At 40.4% G+C, this 22629-nt stretch overlaps 2 protein-coding genes across 3 annotated transcripts in view; one reads left to right on the forward strand and one right to left on the reverse strand.

The window, feature by feature from the left end:
- On the forward strand, positions 1–12890 carry KBTBD2 (kelch repeat and BTB domain containing 2). Of its 2 annotated transcripts, none has more exons than XM_063129722.1 (4): positions 1–103; positions 6303–6837; positions 9051–9216; positions 10227–12890. In XM_063129722.1, exons 2-4 carry the CDS (start codon positions 6668–6670, stop codon positions 11760–11762), a joined length of 1872 nt encoding a protein of 623 aa, XP_062985792.1. In that variant the 5' UTR covers positions 1–103; positions 6303–6667; the 3' UTR covers positions 11763–12890. The 2 variants fall into 2 exon arrangements, with proteins under 2 accessions (XP_062985792.1, XP_062985801.1); XM_063129731.1 differs by lacking the exon at positions 1–103 and adding an exon at positions 138–224.
- A 4293-nt stretch (positions 12891–17183) lies between these two features.
- The window catches only part of AVL9 (AVL9 cell migration associated), a 37313-nt gene continuing 31867 nt past the window's right edge, over positions 17184–22629 (reverse strand). Inside the window, exons 15-16 of the mRNA XM_063129744.1 lie at positions 22162–22250; positions 17184–21224 (exon numbers count right to left, since the gene is read on the reverse strand). Coding sequence (XP_062985814.1) covers positions 21130–21224; positions 22162–22250 — 184 coding nt within the window. The 3' untranslated portion in view covers positions 17184–21129. The remainder of the gene's footprint in view (positions 21225–22161; positions 22251–22629) is intronic.

Below are 22629 nucleotides of genomic sequence, written 5' to 3' on the forward strand. Positions count from 1 at the left end.
GCTCCCTTGCTCCGAGCCTGCGCAGGGGCGGGATAGAACTCGCTAAGGGTGCGCTCGCGCGCTCTGTGGTTCTCAACGGACGTCGGGGCGGGCGGAAAGCGAGGTGAGAGCGCGCGCAGTCGCCGTGTGTCCCTCGCTCCTTCCCCCCCCCTCCGCTCCTTCTTCTTCTCCGTGCCTGGGAGGATACTGAGGGGCTGAAGCGGCAGCAGCAGCGCAGGCCGGAGGTGAGGGAAAGAGGAGGGTGGGTCGCCTTACTTCGCCCTCCTCATCCCGCCTTCCCATTCTCTAGGCCTTCGCCCCGGGGTGTGGGGGGAAGGAAACGCCGCCGCTTCTTTTTCTGTGGAAGGAAACGGCCGAAAACCCCGAGGGTTTCATTCGCGCCCTCCCTCCCTCCCTCCCTCTTTCCCCAGAGCCAGGCTGTGGCCTGGGAGCAGCCCCTAGGGAGAAGAAGGGAAATGGCTGGGGTGGAGGGATTGAGGGCGGTGCGGGGAGGGAAGAGAAGAGTAGGGATGTTCAGCACCGGCTTCTTCGGAGTGTGATGGGAGGGAGTAGGAAGGTAGGAGGAAGATGGGGCCGCCGCCGCCGCTTGGATTCTGCGCCGTGAGTCAGGCTGTTGCCGGGGCGGGGAGGGGGAAGGAGAGGGCCTAAGTGTGTGTCGTTCTTGGGGGCTGTGTTTCGGGGCCCGGTCTAATATATCCACAGCCCTCCTGCATTCTCCACCGCAAGCCGCCGCGACACAGGTTGAGTCTTGATGTTAGCGGGGCTCTGCTCTTGGTAAACAGTGCAACCTCGGTGCCTGCCTCCAATGTCATACTGCGGTTAAACACTTGCCACAAGGTGCTTCGTTCTGGAGTGGGTGGGCTTGCTTTTGGGGGTGCGTGGCGTGGGCAGGGGAAGGTAAGTGTGTTTGGCCCGGCCTTCCTCACAGTCCAACTCGGGGTGGGGTGGACCTGGGTGTCTGCATTGCAGCTGCAGTTTTGCTTAGGGACGCGGCATCCTCATGCTGCTACATAAAATACTAATTTGGATGTTGGCCTCTGGGATCCTTACAGAGATGCAATTAGGAACATTCCCGGCCCTACGAAGAGAAAAGCAGGTAGGGTTTTTGACACTGCAGCCTCCTAGTGGGTGAATAATGATATTGCTTGTCCAAGAGGATGAGGAAGAGAAGAATAACCCCCTCTTTCTGAAAAAGGTTCCAGAGATATAAAGCTGCAATAAATACTTTCGTAGCAAAGGTATTTAGCTGGGACTGATTTGCTGGGGGGTTTCTTCCTTGTCTTCTGGCTAGAATGTGAACTTCGTATGTAAATGTATTTTTGGTTTGCATAATGCAGTTGGAGAATGGTGGTCAGATTACTTACTGTCAAGTATTCTATATAGAACAGATGTAAATCGAACTGTTTCATTGAAGTAAGATGTACAGTTTTCCTAGGGATTTAAAGTACTGTTGACCATTTGGCATATTGCTATTGCCCTAAACAATTTGTGAAAAAAGATAGGGAAGGGGGTGTTAAAGATTGCTTGTCATTCTTAATTTTGACAAAGTTTAATGACTGATGTTAATGTTGTTCCTAATGGTGTTTTCTTTCAGCAATAGTATTTCAGTTCAGACATTGCAGTTTATAATAATCATAATAAAGTTACTATTATATTAAGTCTTAATTGATGTATGGCTCACTTATAAAAGCAATCATTGCCCTGTTTTACAACATAGAATCCGATGAACACTTCATAGACTCTTAATTTCAAAAGGTTCCATTCTAAAATGGTTAATTTAGAAAAATCTAAGTAAAGTTCTATATTAAGAAATTTAAAATAAAAACAGCTTGGTATAGCATTTTGTGTTACTTGTAATATTTTTTTGAATTCTTGTGGGAGGTTGTTGTCAGAAACTGCCTTTCACTTGAACTGAAAGACTGGCTGGAGCTCAGTCTTGCACGTTAATCCTATATAGAAATTTAGAAAGTATACACTGATAATGGGAAATTTGCAGGTCCATTGAAACTACTGGAAGGATAAACAGTTCCTGTAGGTAATGCTTAGAAATGAGATTCCTCTAGGGATCTGAACTCAGTTTGATGCAGTTGAGCATTATTGTTAAAGCATGGATGGAATGGGCAGTACAGTTACTTATCAGATTTATAGGTAAAACTGCTGTGAGAAGAGATGTAAACGCAGGCTAAAAAATTCAAAATGAGTTCAATCCACTGGCCAAGTAGCAATATAAAAGGTGCAAATGAAAGCTATGTTTATTGAGAAGTTGGGTAGAAGTTTCTGGAATAAGATCTTCTAGTTGTATAAATGTAAAGAGGAAATAACTGGCTAGATCATAGAACTTCCAATAAAAGTATAGGTATGTTAGTAGATGACTGGCATTGCATGAATTAATAGTGTGGTGCTGTGGCACAGAACACAAGATCTATATATTGTAAGACAAGCTGGAGCCTTATGCAGCTAAACATTCAAAATACGTGTTGGCATAAAACATGGAAGGAGCATACATGCCAATCCTACTCCAGCATCCCCACCAACTCCACCCCTGGCCTTCCCACATCAATCAGGAAGTTCTGATGGGCATTTCTAAGTGTATTTAGCTTAATATGCTTAAAATCCTTCCTATACTTGGGAACCCTGTGTTACCAGGGTTGCCAATTGCAGGGAAGAGTCTAAGCGCACTCAGCCAAATGTATTTAGAGTCCCCCTTCAGACCTTCCTGCTCAAGTGTTGGAAGGTCAGGTGTGGAGGTGGCGCATATGACGGTGAAGCTCTCGTGCATGCCCTGCATCCTGATGCTCATGTTCCTTTGAATGCCTGCATAGGACTAGTGTTTCCAAGTAGTAATGTTAAGGTTCAGTTGGACTTCCATTCTTAGTACTACAGTTTAAAATGATGTTGGAAACCATTCAGGGGAGAGTTATAAGGATGATAGAAGAAAGTCTGGAACGTGAATCATATAAGAAAATCGGTGACATTGCTGTTTTTAGAAGTCAGCAATGTCACCAAAAACAGGGAAACAGACGTTCATCAGAATTACTAAGAACAGTACTCTGTGTTTCCATTCGCCACCCTTACCTTGGTGAGCCCTGCCTTCCTCTCAAAGTTGGAGCTGAAAAAGGGGCAGGGATTTCCCCCACAGTTGCACTGAGCATGAGCCAGAGAGAAAGGCTAGGGTGGGCTGCTGAAGTGCTTATATTACCTCTGCTGCCTTGTACCAAAACAAGACCCAGCCTTTTCCTCTGGTTCCAGAGGGGAAGGCCTGAAGATGTCTGTTTTGGGTTGGGCCATGGAGATGTTTGGAGTGCCTTAGCTGCTCACTGCCAAACAGGTCCTACCTCTACAGGGAAAGGTAGGGGCTGGTCATTTTGGTAGCAGACAGTTGAGGTACCGGGAGTTCTTTTGTCACTATCTGTCAGGAATAGTCCCAGCCAGTTGGGGTTGGCTGTTTTTGTGGTGGGCAGATGGGATGCAACAAGTACCTCAGCTGCCCAGTGTCAACACAAGCACCAACTTCCCCCTCTGGAGCTACTATGAAAATTATGCTATTTCCCTCCTTAGCTGCAAAGGTTTGGAACAGTAGTGGAGAGCAAGGAACTAAACCTATAATCCTGTGTAGAATTACCCGGGGTAAGCCCCATTGAATATAATGGAACTTACTTCTGATTAAACATTCATAGAATTGCACTCAAGGGGAAACCTTGGAAACCATAGGTTTTGGCTTGGTTATCAAGACCAACCAGAATTTGTGGTCTCTTGGCTAAGAAGCAGTAGATTTTAAGCCACAGGGTGATAGGTTGAGGCTAAGCACTTAAACAAAACTTAAGAGCCCCTTAATGAGAAGATTTTTAATGAGATGGTGGCCAGTCACACATTGGAAAAAAATTAAATGCATAATAGCTTGGCTAGGGTAGGAGGTTAGGTGTATATGATCCCTGCCTACACCGCAACTGCATCTGCTTAGTGCTGGCCAGCAGAATTTTTCCAAGTGGTGAGAGGCCTTCTACAGTTTGTCCCCTCTCTGTCCCCAGGCACAGTTGAAAGAGCCCTTAGACGTCTGCTGCAGGCAATTTATGAAATTCTTTGCAAAAATTACCATATTCATTCTGACTTGGAATCCAATTGTTCCGGAATGGTCTTCTGTTCTTAACAAATTTATTTGGATATCTTTCAGTTTGACTTTATGAGGATGTGAACAGGATGCTCAGATGTGTGAACGCATGCATGTTTGACCTTTACCCTTCCTGAATTTAATTCCTCAATGAAGAGGGCTATGTACATGCCTGTTGTCCTCAGTGAGTTAGTTGTATGCCCATAGTTGAAAAGGCCATCTTTAGATCATACTGGTTTGGCTTATTATTTGGTTTTGAATATTCCACTCCTTGTGAATTATCTGGCTCCAAGTTGATCTGGATGAAGTTGTTTTCCTAGATCCCTTTCAGTCTGGCTTCAGGCCATATTTGGAGACTCAGCTGCCTTGATTGGCTTAGTGGGGCAACTGTTGATGCTCATGTAGCTTTCAGTAGCTTTCAATATGATGAACCATAGCATTCTTCTGGGTTGCCTTGCAGGAATGGGACTGAAAGGTACCATGTTGAAATTGCTCCAGTTTTTCATGAAGTGCTGATCACTGAAGGTGGTGCTGGGGAACTGTGCTCTGTCTACCCATGGCTACTAGTTTATGGGATGCTTCAGGGTTTCTTCTTCTCCCTTATTCTTTTCAGCATCTACATAGGGCTCCTGGGTGTTTTCATCTGGAGATTCAGACTGAGGTGTCATCAGTATGCTGATGATACCAGCTCTGTCTTTTGTTTACATCTTATCCTAGGGAAGCAGTGGAAGCTCTGAATTGTTTATTGGGAGCAGTGAGGAACTAAATGTTGGTGAACAAGCACAGTTAACCTAGATAAAAATGGAAATACTGTTGGTTGAAGGATTGCCCAATTCAACATTGCAGATTCTACTTGTCTTGCAGCTTGAGGTGCTCCTTGATCCAAGGATGCCCAGATAGCTGTGGTGACTTTTACCAGTGTTGGTTGGTACACCAGCTACACTCTTGCCTAGAGAAGGTAGACTTGGCCACAAGAATGCATGCGTTAGTAACTCACACTGGATTATTCTAACAAACTCTACTTGAGGCAAATGTCTTGAAACATCAATTGTCACAGCTTGCCAGGTAGTTGTCTGAAGTGCACAGTTTGAACATACCCAGTGTTGTTTGTTCTACACTGGTTAGACATTTACTTCTGCACCTGATTTAAGGTGCTGGTTCTTCCCTTTAAAGCCTAAATGGCTTGGGACGTGGTTACTTTAATTACTGTCTTCACTAGTATGTTTCTTTCTGAGCATTTCATTCACTATCTGAGCCTCTGCTTTGGATTCTTCTGCTAACTGAAGTATGATGGATGTCTGTAAGGAGCAGGAGTTTCTCCCTTGTGGCACCAAGCTTGTGAAATGCTCTCTCTAGGGCCGTAGCTAGACCTAAGGTTTATCCCAGGATCATCCTGGGTTTGTCCCTGCCTGATTGCTGGATGCCCTGTGTGGCACTTAGATGAACAGGTTTGACCCCAGGACAATCCTGGGATAAACCTTAGGTCTAGCTATGGCCTAGGTGAGACTTGCCTTGCACCAACACTGAACACTTGGGTACCAAGTTAAGACCTGGCTTGTTTTCTCTGTTGCTGCATTGTTTTTATTATACAGCTATATTTTTACTGTTAATGCTTCTGTTTTGTTTTTCTCCTAGTTATGTTTTTATTGTAATTTGATTTTACTATGTTATAAACAGCTTGGTTTCTATTTTGCAGTAGAGAATAGTAAAGTAGTCATTTTTACAATAAGTAGGTGGTGGTTGTTACTTGAATATAACATTGAGTAATTGTAATTTAGTTCATTCTTCAGTCTCAAATGAATGTTAAACATGTGAAGTTAAATGGCCAGTTACCTTTGCACACTGTAGCTTAAAAAGCATAATAGAAACATTTGGCTCTTCTTTGTTACCAAGATCTCAAAATTTACCCATGGTACCTGGAGTCTGATGACATTTGTGATCATGCAAGCACAAAGCAAGACTTATCAGCAATAATCCTGAGTGGGGTTTATGATGTTTCTGCACTGCTACCCTTATTCAGTGTCCCATTTCTAGTTGTGGGCATTCCTAATGCATTGAAGGGGTAGAGGTACCATTGATTTTAGTATTTTGCACTGTCATATGTGCTTCATAAAATGATAATTATTTAGTGGTGTTCCAAATGGTATTTTATGGTGAGAAAAAATGACTGACATTATTATTATTATTTTTCTAGTCACAAGTGCAGCCATTGATTGAGATGGTGCAAGAAAATCTACCTCACAAATTCCATTTGTTCGCCCATGTGCTGCATCACTGGAAATCTCAACAGGAACTTTGCAGTCATTATTGAAAGTCTCAGGAGAACAGATGGACACCAAGTCAGTGTATTGCTCCCTAGAAGTGGGTCAAACTCTGAAGTATTCTTGATTCAGCAGTCCAATCCATCATTGCTAAATGTCTTAATAAAGTTTGCAAAGGCTTCAAACAATATTCCCTGTAATTTCTTCTGAGTTTTTCAAGAAATGGTTGTGATCTTTTTCCTGCTGAAATAAAGTGGCTTCTCTACTCTGGTCCTGGAAATATTAATGGAATGCAGCCATGTCTACCCAGGAAGAAAGGCAAATCAATACAGAATATGCTGTATCCTTATTGGGACAGTTAAAGCTGTTCTATGAACAGCAGTTGCTAACTGACATTGTTTTAATTGTTGAGGGCACTGAATTCCCATGCCATAAGATGGTTCTTGCAACGTGTAGCTCTTACTTCAGGTATGTGTTTAAAGTAGTGTTGTTTCTTCTGCAAAAATGTGTTGTGTTAATCTCATATGTCCAAAACATCATGTAGCATAATATACTAGAGACTAGTAACTTGAAGGGAATGGAGAACTAAAATATTGTTTCAGTTACAAATATGGTATCATGAAATTAGGATGTACAACTCAACTAATTCAAGAGGTGCACTGACTCTAGAACATTTATTGTAAGAGTGGGGAATAGAGGAGATATGGAATGAAGACCAGTTAATGGAAACCAGATCTGAAATGTCTCCAGTTCATGTTCACTATTTGTGCAGGTGAAGTCTTCTCAGTTTTGCAAATTTTTGAGATTTGTCACGTGTCAGGCAAAATGAAGATGATGCTCACTCTTGCCCTAGGGTTGAGAGCAAACAGATCTAAAGATGGAGGCAGGGTAAAATCCCAGTGCTCTGTGGTGAATCAAAGGACATGGGGTAGGAGTGGGTCATCAGGGCAGTCTAAAATTCATATAAAATAGCTGTTTGTTCCCATTGGTTCTGAGGATTAGCGCTCTTCAGAGAAGAACACACTGCATGTTCCAAGATTATACAGTGCATAACTGAGAGGTGATGGTTTAACATCCTACCTCTAGACATAATAATCTGCAAAAACACTGTTCTGGAAGGATTACGTATGAGATTATTTTAGTGGCCTGCCAAACTCCAATATGCAGTAGCTGTAGTGGGTAAGCCCAGACAGTATAGCTCAGTATCTTCTGTGATATTGCAGAGGGTAGTGAGACATGCTTGTTTTCCTATATGTTTCCTTGCTTATATATATTTGAAGTTTCCTGGTGAGTGAAATCTCAGACACAGTATTGGTAATCCAGTTTGGCTTGCTATTGTGCTGTGAGCACCAGAAAATATTGGTAACTTCAGCCTTCATTTGAAAATTAGATATTGGTCCCAAACAAAACAACGTAATCACAGGCATTTTCACCTTAGTAATTTCTTTAATTTATTTTAATTTATTGCATTTTTATACTGCCCATCAGCTGAAGCTCTCTGGACAGTGCACAATTAAAACCATAAAACAAGTATAGAGAAATTTTAAAACCTTAAAAGTTAAAAAAGCAATATAAAAAAGCGAAGTTAAAAACCAGGGAAAGTATGTGTAAAAAGGTATGTTTTCAGGAGGCATTTAAAAGATGTTAAGTCTTCCACCTCCCGAACCGCATGAGGCAGGGTTTTCCAGGTAAAGTACTCTAGGAAACCATGAATCAAGCTTACGTAATGCTTATACCAGATTTTCTCTGGTACCTGAGGCATAGTTTGGTGACTGCATAAAAGGGAGGTTAAATTTGGGGGGTGCAGCAGGTGTTTGTGAAATACTCAAACAATTCTGTCTTTAAACATAATTGTTTTTGTAGTTTACATACAAACTGAATGCAGTGATGTTTATCTGCAATTTACAGGTGTCGTTATGTGCCTTAGCCAAAACAGATTGTGGTGATTAATGAGAATTAGATATTAGGGACTTGGAAATAATAACTGTTGGATTTTTGCTGTGTAAAGAAGGGCATAATAAGGTAAACTCAATTATCCCTGAATTCCTGTTGAGATAAATACAAATTAATTCAAGTATATAAATAAAGATGTTTAGTATAACTTAAATGCAGAGGAAATTAATATCTTGCTAGACATTTAAATAATACTAACAGATTTATGCGTGGATAAGATCAAGGAGTAACATGTTGATTTGTTAAAATTTTAAGTAGTTTGTAGTGCTGAGTGCGAAATCGCCAAATACAAATGGAGAGCCCTAGTGGTATGCTGGATAGTACAGTGGCCCTAATTGCAAACAAAGGGCCTGTTCACTAAACCGTAGTTAGACTGCTAACCCTTTTGCAAAAAATGGTTAGTGAGCATGTTTAAACTGTGGTTAAATAGCCACCATAGTTAGGAATGTTTCACATTATATTCTAAGACATCATGTTTAGATCAAAATGCTTAACCACTATGGCTTAGCATGTCGTCTGAACAGGGTCAGACTTGAACAAAGTGTGATCAGTTTTCAAAGGGATTATGAGGGGGTATAAGTTGGAATGCAGCCATTGTGAATCAATGCATAGTTTGCAAGCTTTAAAATGTATTGAATTTTATCTGCCTGTGGTCTCCAAAAAGTTGCAAAATTTAAGATAAAGGTAGAAGATGTCCACAGTTAATGTACTTTATTTTTCTCTATCAGGGCTATGTTTATGAGCGGGTTGAGTGAAAGCAAACAAACGCATGTCCATCTGAGGAATGTGGATGCAGCCACTTTGCAAATAATAATAACTTATGCTTACACGGGTAATCTGGCAATAAATGACACAACCGTCGAACAGCTTTATGAAACAGCTTGCTTCTTACAGGTAAATATTCTACAATTCTAAGATACTAACTTTTTCCTTCAATTGTATCTAAAAGGATTCTTAACTAACATTGTTAAAATGTATGAACAGAGCAAGCTGTTCACAAAGCAAATGGGTAAAGACATAGAAGAGAAGTATCCTGGGATATATTGAATTGTTTTGGAAGCATTTGCATGTTTCACACTAAAGGTGCTTTTGTAATATACTCTACATAGAAATACATCCTGTTGGTTTGAAAAGACCTCGCTTTCAAGCAAGTATGTCTAGAATTTATGTAAAAGCCACTTTTATCATGAATTGTCATGAGCTTTACATCTACATTAAATTAAATACAAAACAGTCACTAGGATCAGGATGCAGTAAAAGAAGCCGGAATTCCCAAAGTTGTACCTGTTGTCTGTTGGCAACAGAATGTATTACTCAAAATCACTACCCAGAATTCTTTGCACCTTGATGCGTGTGGATCTCAGTAGATCCCTCAGCCCTTGAACCAAAAGGAAGCTCCCAATTTGATGCACTCCTATTGACTGCCATCTCTGAGAGGTCTGATAACTGGTAGGGGAGGGAGGTGTTTTTTGTTTTGTTTTTGAGTGTCTAACAATTCTGTCAGGAGTTAGGGGAGCATTTATCTTCCTATTTACACAGAGACAGTGCAGAAGTCATTAATCATATGGAGACTAGCAATTCGTTCAGTACTCAAGCAACTTTGGTGTCAGCAGACAAGTAGGAGTGCTTTCTCTCTCTTCTTTCCTAAGATTCTGGCTGCAAACAATCTTAGATTGGTATGTCGTAGTCAGTATGTTTGGGCATCAGGAAAGACCCCCATATTCATTGACTTATCTCTTAGCCTTATCCATTAGAAGTTGCTTAATAACTTGAAGGGAGATTGCCTCTATAGAAATCTAGGAACTAGATCCATTCCTGTTTTACTTTCATCATTAACCACAAGTATGGACTTAAAGGAAGTAGAGCTTTGACTGCTTCTCATTGCATTGCTTTTTTCATTGCAGGTAGAAGATGTGTTACATCGATGCAGAGAATACTTAATTAAAAAAATAAACGCAGAGAACTGTGTGCGACTCTTAAGTTTTGCTGATCTTTTCAGCTGTGAAGAATTAAAACAGAGTGCTAAAAGGATGGTAGAACACAAGTTCACAGCTGTATACCACCAGGAGGCTTTCATGCAACTCTCACATGACCTGTTGATAGATATTTTGAGCAGTGACAACTTAAATGTGGAAAAAGAGGAGACAGTTCGTGAAGCTGCAATGTTATGGCTGGAGTACAACACAGAATCTCGATCACAGTATTTGTCATCTGTTCTTAGCCAAATAAGAATTGACGCGTTATCTGAAGTTACGCAAAGAGCTTGGTTTCAAGGCTTACCACCAAATGATAAATCTGTAGTGGTTCAAGGATTGTATAAATCTATGCCGAAGTTTTTTAAGCCAAGGCTCGGAATGACTAAAGAGGAAATGATGATCTTCATTGAAGCAGCTGCTGAAAACCCCGGTAGTCTTTACTCTTCAGTGTGCTACAGTCCACAAGCTGAAAAGGTTTACAAGCTCTGCAGCCCTCCTGCTGATTTGCATAAGGTTGGGACACTTGTAACTCCTGACAACGATATTTATATCGCCGGTGGGCAAATCCCACTCAAAAACACAAAAACCAACCACAGTAAGACTAGCAAACTTCAGGTTGCCTTCCGAACTGTGAATTGCTTTTACTGGTTTGATGCCCAACAAAACACTTGGTTTCCAAAGAGTCCAATGCTGTTTGTTCGTATAAAGCCATCCCTGGTTTGTTGTGAAGGCTACATCTATGCAATTGGAGGAGACAGTGTAGGCGGAGAGCTCAACAGAAGAACTGTGGAAAGATATGATACCGAGAGAGATGAATGGACCATGGTAAGCCCACTGCCTTGTGCGTGGCAATGGAGTACAGCAGTTGCTGTTCATAACTGCATTTATGTAATGGCACACAACTTGATGTACTGCTACTTCCCCAGGTCAGATGCTTGGGTTGAAATGGCTATGAGACAAACCAGTAGATGCTTTGCTTCAGCTGCTGCTTTTGGGGATAAAATATTTTATATTGGAGGCTTGCATGTTGGCAGCAACTCTGGTATAAGACTCCCTACTAGCACTGTAGATGGGTCTTCCGTAACTGTGGAAGTTTATGATGTGAATAAAAATGAATGGCGAATGGCAGCCAATATTCCTGCCAAGCGGTATTCTGACCCCTGTGTCAGAGCTGTTGTGATCTCCAACTCTTTGTGTGTCTTCATACGAGAAACCCATATGAATGAGAGAGCCAAGTATGCTACCTACCAATATGATATGGACCTTGACCGGTGGTTCTTGCGTCAGCATATATCTGAGCGAGTGCTCTGGGATTTGGGGAAAGACTTTCGGTGCACTGTGGGAAAACTTTATCCATCTTGCCTTGAAGAATCCCCGTGGAAGCCTCCTCCGTATCTCTTTCCACCCGATGGGGCTGATGAATTTGAGCTGGATGGAGAGATGGTTACATTGCCACCTGTATAGCTTCCAAAATTCAGAGACTGCATGCCTGTAACCGGTTATCATGAATTTCTTTTGAGAGAATAGGGCAGAAATTGAAATGTTAAACTGTCTTGTATGTATGCCCTATTTAAAATTTTGTCGCCATTGACTGTAAATCGATAAAATTTATGAGCAGATATGCTTCCATAATCTGAAAAAAATCCCTCTGATAGCTGATGGGATCCATATGTATATTGCAAGCTTAAAGCATCTGCTTACTGTCTAAATTTTAGTCCTGTGAAGTTCAGGAAAAATTCACAAAAGCAGCTTCTGTTTCTAGGATGGTATGTAATTGCTCAAAGTATCTTCCAGCTATAATTGAGTGAGTTCTGGAAATCTCTGTATGTGCTAGTTATATAGATTGTGTGGCCTAATGGAATGTGCTGCACTTAATACACAACAGCCAGCCGTGTTGGTATAAAAATGCCATGTAAAGAAGAAACAAATCCCATGGATCTACCTATGGTAGGAAGGGTAGATCTTCCATTTTATGGTGACATGCAGGGCAAAATGACTGCAGGCTCAGTCAAGCTGTATTAATATTATAATTATTATTAGGTGCATGTATTTTCACTAACTTATACCTGTCTATTTAGAATACAGGTCTTCCGAGCAGCTGGTAGTTTACCAGGTGTGAACTTACGTTGCTGGGCTTGCAATATGAATTGCCAGCCCTTCCTAGTGCGGGTCTGTGTGGAGCTTTTGATCAGTAAATAGCTCCACATTCTGTGTTTCAGAAACATTGGCTCATGCATATTACTTCCTGCTGCTTATGTTCCCCTTGTCCCAATGTAAACATAGCGTGGATTAACCAGGTCTTTATTTTTGTTAATTTAATAACAAGCATTACTGTAGTGTGACTGTGTATAGTTATCCCTTAGCTGATTTTTTTTAAGGGGGGAACAAACTCTGTTCAGGAATACTCTGCAGGAGAGCAGTTGACTAGTGCTGCTCTGGCATTAATCCCAGGAACCACTAGCAGTAGCGTGGCGCCGCCAATCTTACATGAGCACAGGTGCTTCATGATGGATCGTACTAGCATGTTCAGCTGCATCATGTTCTGGCACTGTATTTTGAATGGTATTAATTTATTAAAAAACTGAATCAAAATGTGTTTACTCCTGTGTTTTTTGCAAGATAATGGGATTATTTGCATGTCATGGTAAGCTAAAGTTGCTAGAGTTCTGGCTTATTGTGAATGTATAAGTGTGCTGGCATGTAACTGTCTCATTAGGACAGCAACCAACCAAGGATTCCTGGTTCAGAAGTAACATCAAACAAATAATGAACGGAGGTTGCCTGGTGAGAACGATCGAGCAGAATGCACCAGCATACTTGCTCTTTCACAATAAGCCGGGACACTTAGCAATTCTGTGTTACCATAATATGTGAATCAATCCAGTATCTTTCTCTTGGAGTCAGTAGTTTTTCATATGATTGGAAAGGCAATCTTGTGCACTTAAGCACATACTTATTTCACAGTAACTTCTAATGTATTTAATTGGGTTCAGCCATTCAGAACATCTGTGACGACAGGAAGTACAACTGCTTCATGATGCTTCTTCCCTGTTCTTTTCCATATCGACTGAAATATAGCTTAGCATCTCCCCTGGGGTGAGATATACAATATTTCCAAATTGGGAGTTTGTCCATTTCTCCAAAGTTATAGATGTGACACAACTGTTTCAATCAATATTGAGGTCAGAACTGGAAGCATTAACTACTTGTGCTGCCTGCTGCTGTGTTTCTTTGAATAACTGAATCTACCCAATCTTGAGAATCTTACTGAAGCTAGAAAACGTATTTCTGAAACCTCCCAAAGAAATAGCCATGTTACTCTGTGGTAGCAAATTCTACACTGTTACGTGCAACCTTAAAGATGCAGCACATTCTTTGTGGCATAAGCATTCGTGAACCAGAGCCCACTTTGTCAGCTGTTAAATGTCTAAAATGCTATTCTGAAGTCTGGAAAATAAAAGCAAGAAACAAAAAGCAGAAAATGAGGTTTGTTTGGGTTTGGGAGTGGGGAATGGCAGAGATAACATATATGCCACCATATAGTTGAGCATGCCCTTGGTAGCACTAGAACTTCATTTAGTATAATTGCCATGTTGTTGAAAAGTTCCTGCTTAGTACTGTATTGCAGATAGGTCTTTTCTTAATTTTTTGGGTCTCTACAGCGTATGGTATGCAAGTTTTCATTCTCTGTGGGTAGGAGGGTCAGGGAAAGGAAGAGTAGAGATGACGTATGATGCTGTGCAGACTACTACTCGCTTGTTTGCACACCTCCCTTTTGAATCACAGGCAAACTGTTCAAGTGCTATAATTAAAACAAACACTTCATCAAATGGCCCTCAATTTATCATTGCATTAAAACATATATAGTTACCTTGAATAGTAGGCTGGCACAGAGCCTTCCCTAGCACTTCTGTCCCATGTTCTTAGCCAATTTTTGGTGTGTTTTCTTTCTTTCTTGGTATATTTCTGCCACAGTGAGGAGATCTGGATGAACTGTATCCAAAGCCCTGCTGTGCTCCTGCTAGAAGGGATGGAGGAGCAATGTGTTTGCCTTTTTCAACTCCCTAGGCTGATTTTTTTATTTTTTTGTACAAATTCCATCTAATTTAAACGAATGGGGAAACTACATCAATTCCTCTAGGGTTGGCATAAATCTGTCACTATTCCATTAACCTGAGGGCTGTGAATGCACAGCCTCTCCTCTCCTGGCCCACATATGGGGTGGGGTGGGGGGAAGAAGAGTTTTTTGCAGCTGCTGAGCAGGGGTGGCATTCATGAGTGGATCCCCTCTTGAGGACAGAAGTCTCTGCCCTCCCAAGGACCACAGGATTGCAACACATTTTTCACTTGCAGTTGTTCAACGTTATAAGCAAGGCCAAGTTTAATTTAATATTCTTGTTCATTGGTAAATAGATCTGTTCCGGTAACAACTGGGGGAGAGATGGTTTCATTACAGAATTTGTAACTACCCAAATGTCTTTAAGATAGTACAAGCAACTATTTAGTGAAGTATGTCTTCATAAACTTGTAATTGTGACAATCCATATACACTCACAGCTTGCATTTTTGTGATAATTCTACTTCTGCAAGATCATAGAGCATTTAATTTGCTGCTATAGAGTAGAACAAGTTCCATTTCTTGATTTTGGTCAGTACAAATAGATTTCCTTAAGCAACATTAAAAAGTATAAGAATCAAAGCTTTGGATGTATGCAATTAGTGTCTAGCAGATGCTATTAGAATGTGGTCTGTAAATCAGTCTGCAACAGGTGAAAATGTAGGTCTTTAGTTAAGTGTAAAAATGTTTAATCAATGTTCTACAGCCAAAATGAGAAGGCAATATTAATCCTTGGGTTGAATCTAGATTCATGCTGGACCACAACTGCATTGACTGAAGTGGGCTTCTCTGCCCCCCCTTTCCCACAGCAGATCCTTTAGGTCCTTGAAAACGCTACAGAGTTGGAAGATTCCTAAATATTGGGTAGTGTGACCCTCTCATGGAAGGCAGATCCTGGAGCTAACCCAATATCTACAAAATATAAGGCTTTAAAGTGTTTTTGAATGTCCAATTGTTCAATAGAACAGAACAATGGAAGCTTTCTGCACTGTAGAAGCCGTAACTTTTCAAATGGTCAGAAACCAATCCAATTAGGTGGCAAGGAGGCATGTTTAGATGTTACTGCTTCCTCTACTTTTGTTTTATTTTCCTCTGTCATTTTTTTTTCCAGAAAGTCTCCAGATTTCCTTAATGCACATCCTCTCCTGATATGTGGTTAATTGCATGCATGATTTGAGATACACATGAGAAAGGATTTATCCTTGGCAGGCTCAGCAAGTCTCAGTAGACTAGTTCCTCACAGAGATTCTATTTGTCAGGAATTTGGTTTTAGCGATTACACAATCCAAAATGTATACAATGGTTATGCTGAGAATTGGCGTGCATGTAATAGGTACTATATGAACTCCTATATGGAATTAGCTCATATGACAAAGCTGTGCACACTAAGCATGAGACATCAAATAGACACTGTACAACTCCAAGCACAGGATTTGTGGATGGGCAAATTATCTTAAAGGATACTCAATGTCTAAATCAAAGATCACTGCTCTTAAGAACTTGAAACTGATTATTCTGACCGAAGATGGGATCAAAATATGGAACCCATCTCTCAAAGCACTCACACAATAGGAAAGTGGATGAAAAGTTGCTACAATTTGCAGGGAAAGGATGTCTGGATGATATAACAATTTGAAAGATACCTTTCCAGGGACTGATGGATTTTCCTGAAGATGAAGCTGGAGTGGAGGAAATCCTGCATTTACTGCAGGAAAGGAGCTTTGGGATTGGATGTTCTAAGGAAAAGGGTCAGCGAGGCTCTGGCAAAACCCAGGTTTCTATTGCTTGGAAATGAGTTTAGCAAGGAGCTGAGAGCCAGTTGGAATGACAGGGAACACTAGCCAATTGGACCCTAAGTTTATATTGTATTTTTAAACATAGATAAACTAAAGGAAAGTACCTTGGCTGGGATGAATACCAGTCTTAACAGGGTGGATTCTTCTGCCAAATTTAACCAAAAGGATGGGGATCTCCACCTGACTAGCATTTATGCAACACCTTGATATGTGTTTCTTTGGCTGGGAATATACCCACCTTATGCCTGATAAATATACCTTATGTTCCCATTATGGAACACTCATTTTAGTTTGTCCAATTGGGTTATACTGCTAAATGTGACCAGAGGTTTGCACTGCAAATAACCCATTTGCACGGAATAGCAGCAAATCATGAGTATATTAATCCATGATTTTCTGAATTGTGTGCCATATGCAAGGTGCTGCAACTTTGAATAATCAACCTCCAATCAGAGGTTGTTTGACCTGACATTGAGTTACTTCTGAGTTAAACAATCCAAAATTAACCAAAGAACTAATCATAGGTTAACTTTGGGTTGTTTAACCTACAAATAACCCATAGTATCAAGTCTGTGTGTCACACACAACTTCCGATCTGGCTTATATGAGGCCAACTACGCAAAGTGGTAGCAGCTCACCTCCCAGCATTACACATGAACCAAGTTTATAACTCACTGGACCTTGCCCATTGCTGCAAGGCCTCCATACTTGTCATTCAAGATGAAGCAGGGCTGACCTAAAAGCAACATCAGCCAATATTGAATAATCCTGGGGCAAAGTGTCTCCCAAGCTCTCATGCCTAGCAGACTACCAACAGTTGCCAGTTTGAAGCCCACTCATGCTTTCTTTACTTTACAGAATAGTCCTAGGGAAATGTCTAAAACTATATGCCATATTCAGATGTTAATTGTATCTTTTTCCATAAACACTTATATCCAGCAGAATACATTCAAGCTAAACAAGAACATTTTTTTTAATTTTCTTTAAACCAAAATATACAGAAGCATTAATACTCTTTTGAACACAGTAACTTAGACTTTGCACATTGACAATAGATGAAATACCCAAACTTACCAATCCTCCTCCCTCAATAACATGGTAGCAGCAAAGATCAGATGAAAGTAACTTACTACGTTGCATTTCACTTAAAATAACCCATGATTACGCAACTAATTTAAGTTGTGCACCTGAACATCAGCCTTCTGGGCCTGATGTCTCCTAAATTTGGTAAGAGGAATTAGGGGTATTTCTAGTCTATTTGATGGACATTTCCAAATACTTGCAAGGTATTAAAAAATTAAAATGCCTCTTTTGTGCATGATGCAAATATATAACTTTGTAGTAGAAAGCACCAGCACATAAAATGTTTCAAAAATACATTAGCAGCCTGATCCTAAACACTTGCGTGTAGGATGAAAAACTCTATACCAGCATACTATACCAGCAATAGCCACGAAACATTACATGATGTAATGTGTTGGCACAGCATTCAGTGTGTTGCATCCTGAATATTTACTTGCTCATAGAGCATGCCTGAAGGCATGGAACTCGTTCAGATATTGGGGGCCTTAATGGTTATGCTGGTTTTGCTCAGCAGAGGGTGTATTTATTTTACATGCCCTACCATTTTCTGTAGACCAGGACATGTGATCTGTCATATTTCAAGCACTTCACATTCTTAATCTGATCTTAGATCTCTCTCTCACTCACACTCACACACATTCTATTTATAGGGGAGTGTATTTGAGCCTCAGGCTTGCACCTGTACCCAATAACATGTAGAATTTGTAGGTAATACACATCAGCCCTCGAAGAATATCTCTAAAAGTTCAGGTTTTTACATCTTAGCTTTCAGAAACACCCCTACAATAGTAAAATAATAAAAAAAGGAATCAAGACTGGAATTCCAATGGAAACATTTCATGATGCATGTATCCTGTTCACACATCAATGAATGACAACGCCACAGTACTGTATAGTATATTAGGTGGTAGTTTCTTCGATGTAAGTGCTTCAAGCAGAGGATCATGTATTTACTGAAAAAAATAGTCCAAATGTTTGTGCCCATGCCCCAAACTCTAAAAGGGAAGTTATTCATGGCTAGAACACAAAGAAATACTGTTTCTATTAAATGTCAATAGTCCTCTTATGTACCTCTAAAACAAATTCATCTTGGAGTATTAACAAAGCTATTTTAGAAAATTCTTTCGGGGTACTCATGTATGCTATTCCACTGTCTATAACACTTTGTTGAGCATACATGGATTAGCTGATGAGTTTGAAATAACCTAATTGTAACTATTAGTATACATCGCAATAGAGCTTCTATTGCTAGATCAGAAAAAATGTTATGACTTTAAATATTTTACTAACTGCATTGACCTTACAGCAATAAATACTGCCACATTTTTTCCTGAAGTGTAATGGTAAAGATGTGTAAAATAGTGCATGAAATACTAAAGACACCGCAAGATGGTGACTAAACTGCTTTACAATGAACTGTCATTTTTGGGGGTCAATTTTAACCACTGTCCAATTTGTCTCTATGAATTCTGCTGCTTTTACATTACAGAAACTGCAGATTAATCCACTGGAGGTGTTACAACTGCAGCCCTTTAACTATTGTGCTCCATTTAAGGGAAGATACAAAGCAAGGAGCAGCATTATGTGATGTCACAACCCCAAGGAGCTCTGAAGAAAAAGCAGGCAGTTTATAAGCTCTGTTTCAACCTGGCTACATTGCAGTGACTGCTACAGCATGTCACGATACACTGTAGTTTCAATAAAGAGGTGACAGCTTTGTGGCAGGACTGCCTGATAAAATGTTCTTTTGGAAGCAGTCAATGTCAGTGGTTAGAGAACTGAACCATAATTTAGAGGCTTAAGAGTTAGTGCACTGTTAACGGAGAAGAACACATACAAGACATTTTTCATGTGATGAGTACAAGATGTTTGCTATGGACTGCCTCAAATATCAGAATACATTTGGAAATAGCAGTTAGCTTCTTTCAAACAAATCACTATCTACCAGGTAGTGCAGCAGTGTACCTAGGAAACATCTGTCACTTTACGACATTTGTGCAGCAGTGTATCTATGAAAAATATTCTGTGTATGAAAGTGTGTACACCCTGTGTAAAGACTGCACATCTGTAGGAGTGTGCCACAACTAGCCACTGATTTTCATTTTGTACATACAGAGCAAAGTAGATATTGCATTGGCCAATAACTTACAATAGCTAACAGGGCATTTTCCTTTCTTTCCTGCGATACCTGTATAGGAATGTTGTGTGAAGCAGCCTTAACTGCTTGTATTACAATGCTTCTAGTGGTGCAGCCACAGCCATCTCTGAAAACTGGGCCTTTGAGACTTCAGCAGAAAGCCTTTGTTTGGGACAAGCTGCGCTAACCATACCATGAACAAAATGTTCATGTTAATAATGTATATTCAGTTTCCAGAAAGAGACCTAGTAACTGGTCCAGCTACAACCAACACAGCCTGCATTAACACTATGTATATTCCTCCTACACTTAGATCATTTTAGGTTTGAAAAGGGAACTCATTAAGGATGGCAGGGGAGGGGCAGTTCCAAACTGGCAGCTATATGCAACCCCCACCCCCAAAAACAAAAAACAGGGGGAGAACCCAGGAGTTATTTTTTTTTTGGTAAATCACCACCATGCTTGAAGCAGTACGCTCATGCCCCAACCAAACATGGCCACTTAATAGGCGTAGTCTCACTGATGCCTGTATTACTGGGGGCAGTAGTTACAGATACTGCAATTCATAAATCCATCACTGGCAGCAAACCAAGTTATGTCATTACAATTGTTTCTCAAATCTCTGCTATCCCACACATTGAACTAGAGAATTCTACAGCAGCTAGGAACAAAAAAGAAAGACGCACTGCCGATTCCTGCATTTGGAGCCTAACTGTGCCAGAGAGGTAGGTATTTCGTTATAGGTATTCATTGGTGAAAGTTTCCTAACACCTCCTATAGGGAATATAGCGTAAGCCAGGGGAACATGAAATCAAATCATATCCCTACTTAACAATCAAACAAAAGACAAATGAAAATTAAGTTCATATATACACCACAAAATGGGGAACATATAATGACTGAGCAAGGAGCTGTTCCTCTTCTAAGAGATTTCCCAGACAACTGCTCCAAACAGGTAACAAAGCTGCTTGAAGAAATTATGATGAAGTTATGTACTTTAGTCAGCCTTTAAACTTTTAACATTGGAATTACCTTTTAAAATGTAATTTAACTTGTTTTTTTAAATAATGAAAAATGCTGGCAGCTAGTCATAAAGGATAACATGTCAAGCCAGTGCAAAACTGCCAATAACTATTCAGTCATAGTAGTTTTCACTGGAGTTTTCAGCATTAACCTGGGCACCCAATTCTGCTATCTAGATCGTATTTGTTTCACTTAATTCCAGCCACAACTGCTTAGAGTTGCAGTATTAGGCTACAATACTCAGAAGCAGGTTTATGGAAGTAAGTTGCACTGAAATGAAAGGAACTTACTTCTGAGTATAGGATTGGAAAGAGGAGTGTACCTCTATATAAAGCTCTTGAAATGTTAACTTCATAGGCAAGTTTTCAGTTCCAAGCTGAAGTATGCTTTCCGATTAAAACAAAATCTAGACAATTGGATTTAAAATACAGTAAAATTTACATGAATCATCACTATCCAAAGAACAGCATACATTGGAAAATAAAGCCTGTCCTACAACAAGGTTCAGATTTATAACACAAAGAGGCATTAATGCAAGTTGCAAATGATATCCTGCGATAGAGCTTTAAAAGGCCGTTCTTCATCCTCATGCTGCTTGAAATCATGTGCATGTTTTTAGCAAAACCTCTTGGTTTCTTCAAAATAAGTGCAGGGGTTTGGTCCACTGCAGAACAGTTACTCCCCAAGGCTTTGTGTCGACTGGGTGAAAGTAGAAAGCCATGAGGACATGGCCGATTTTGCGCTCGTGAGGGCTCCTCCAACTGACTGACCTGGATTTTAAAGTGAAGGGGGAGGAGGGAGGAAAGGAGGAACATTAGCCATAAGCAAGTTAGAGAAGAAACATTACCAATTATGATCCTATACATGTTACTCAGGAGTAATTCCCACCAAATTTAATGGGACTTACACCCAGGAAAGCGTATATAGGATTGCAGTGCGGAGTACTACTTACTCCCTGCTCTTATTTCTCTTTCATAGGCAGTGTGTCTGAGATAACATTTAATGTGGCTTATCTGTATTACACTCTGTTAGACTCAGGTTGGTTCATTTCCTGTTTAAAACAGAATAGATGTAATAAAATATTTGCTCAAGCAGCAAATAATGCTTCTAAAGCTGGTTCCCTTCAGGAAAAGAACAGTCTGCAGTTGAGGAGGAATCATCACGACCACTCAGATGATGAATAGCATATCTGTTACAACAGCTTTCCCAAACCTAGACCCATCCAGATGTTAGGGACCACAACTCCCATCAGTTCTTGCTAGCATGGACAATGGAACAGGGAAGATGGGAAAGGAAGGCTGTGTTAGAGACTGTATTAGGGGGGGAAGAGGCATCAGCATAACAAACCTGGCACCCTCTGCCCAGATGGGTATAACCCAAGATCCATGGCTGGCTCTAGACTGAGGGGGAGGAGGAGAAAGAATGCGTTGGGAGGCTGACTCAGCTCATTGCACAAGCAGAGCTAACATTTTAACTAAGATAGTTGCTGGCTATGAAGTTCCTGTTCCACCTCTGATCAATATATAGCGGCTCAGTTACTTTCCAGTAAGAACTTCAATCACTGGAGGTGGCAACATTTGTGTATTCTTAGGAGAGATAAACACAGGTTTTTTTTAAAACTTGCTTTAAAAGGGCCATGGAAATTAAAGGAGGTATTGAGTATGTGTTTGTAGCATGAAGGTATCAGTAAATTATGGAGTGTCTTACCCACAGCTCTTCCTGTCTGTACAACATTCCGACTGGTAGAAACCATGGCATTTCCAATCTTCTTACCACGTTCGCTATTCTGAACCGAACTAAAGAAGAGGAAAATGTGGCATCATCCAACCGACTTACTATTTTTGATCATATCAGTGAAGCATGGTCAAATGCACAAACTGGATTTAAATGGCAGATCTTTATTTAGAATATTTATATACCGCTCCCCATTGAAAAATTTCGGAGTGGTGTACAAAGCAAAATGAAAATAAAAACAGAATAAAGCAGTTAAAACAAAATTTAAAAGAAGCAAAATTTATTTAGCAGAGACCTGGTCATTAACTCAAAAAGTCCTGGAGATTTGGGATACGGACATAAGAGTCATATTACATTTCAACAGTCACAACCTTCCACAGTACAAAGCCCAAATGAAACTAAAACTGTGAGTACGAATTGAACAAAGCAACAGTTAAAAGA

The sequence above is a fragment of the Elgaria multicarinata genome, chromosome 1 (assembly GCF_023053635.1).
Source record: "Elgaria multicarinata webbii isolate HBS135686 ecotype San Diego chromosome 1, rElgMul1.1.pri, whole genome shotgun sequence".
Taxonomy (NCBI): domain Eukaryota; kingdom Metazoa; phylum Chordata; class Lepidosauria; order Squamata; family Anguidae; genus Elgaria; species Elgaria multicarinata.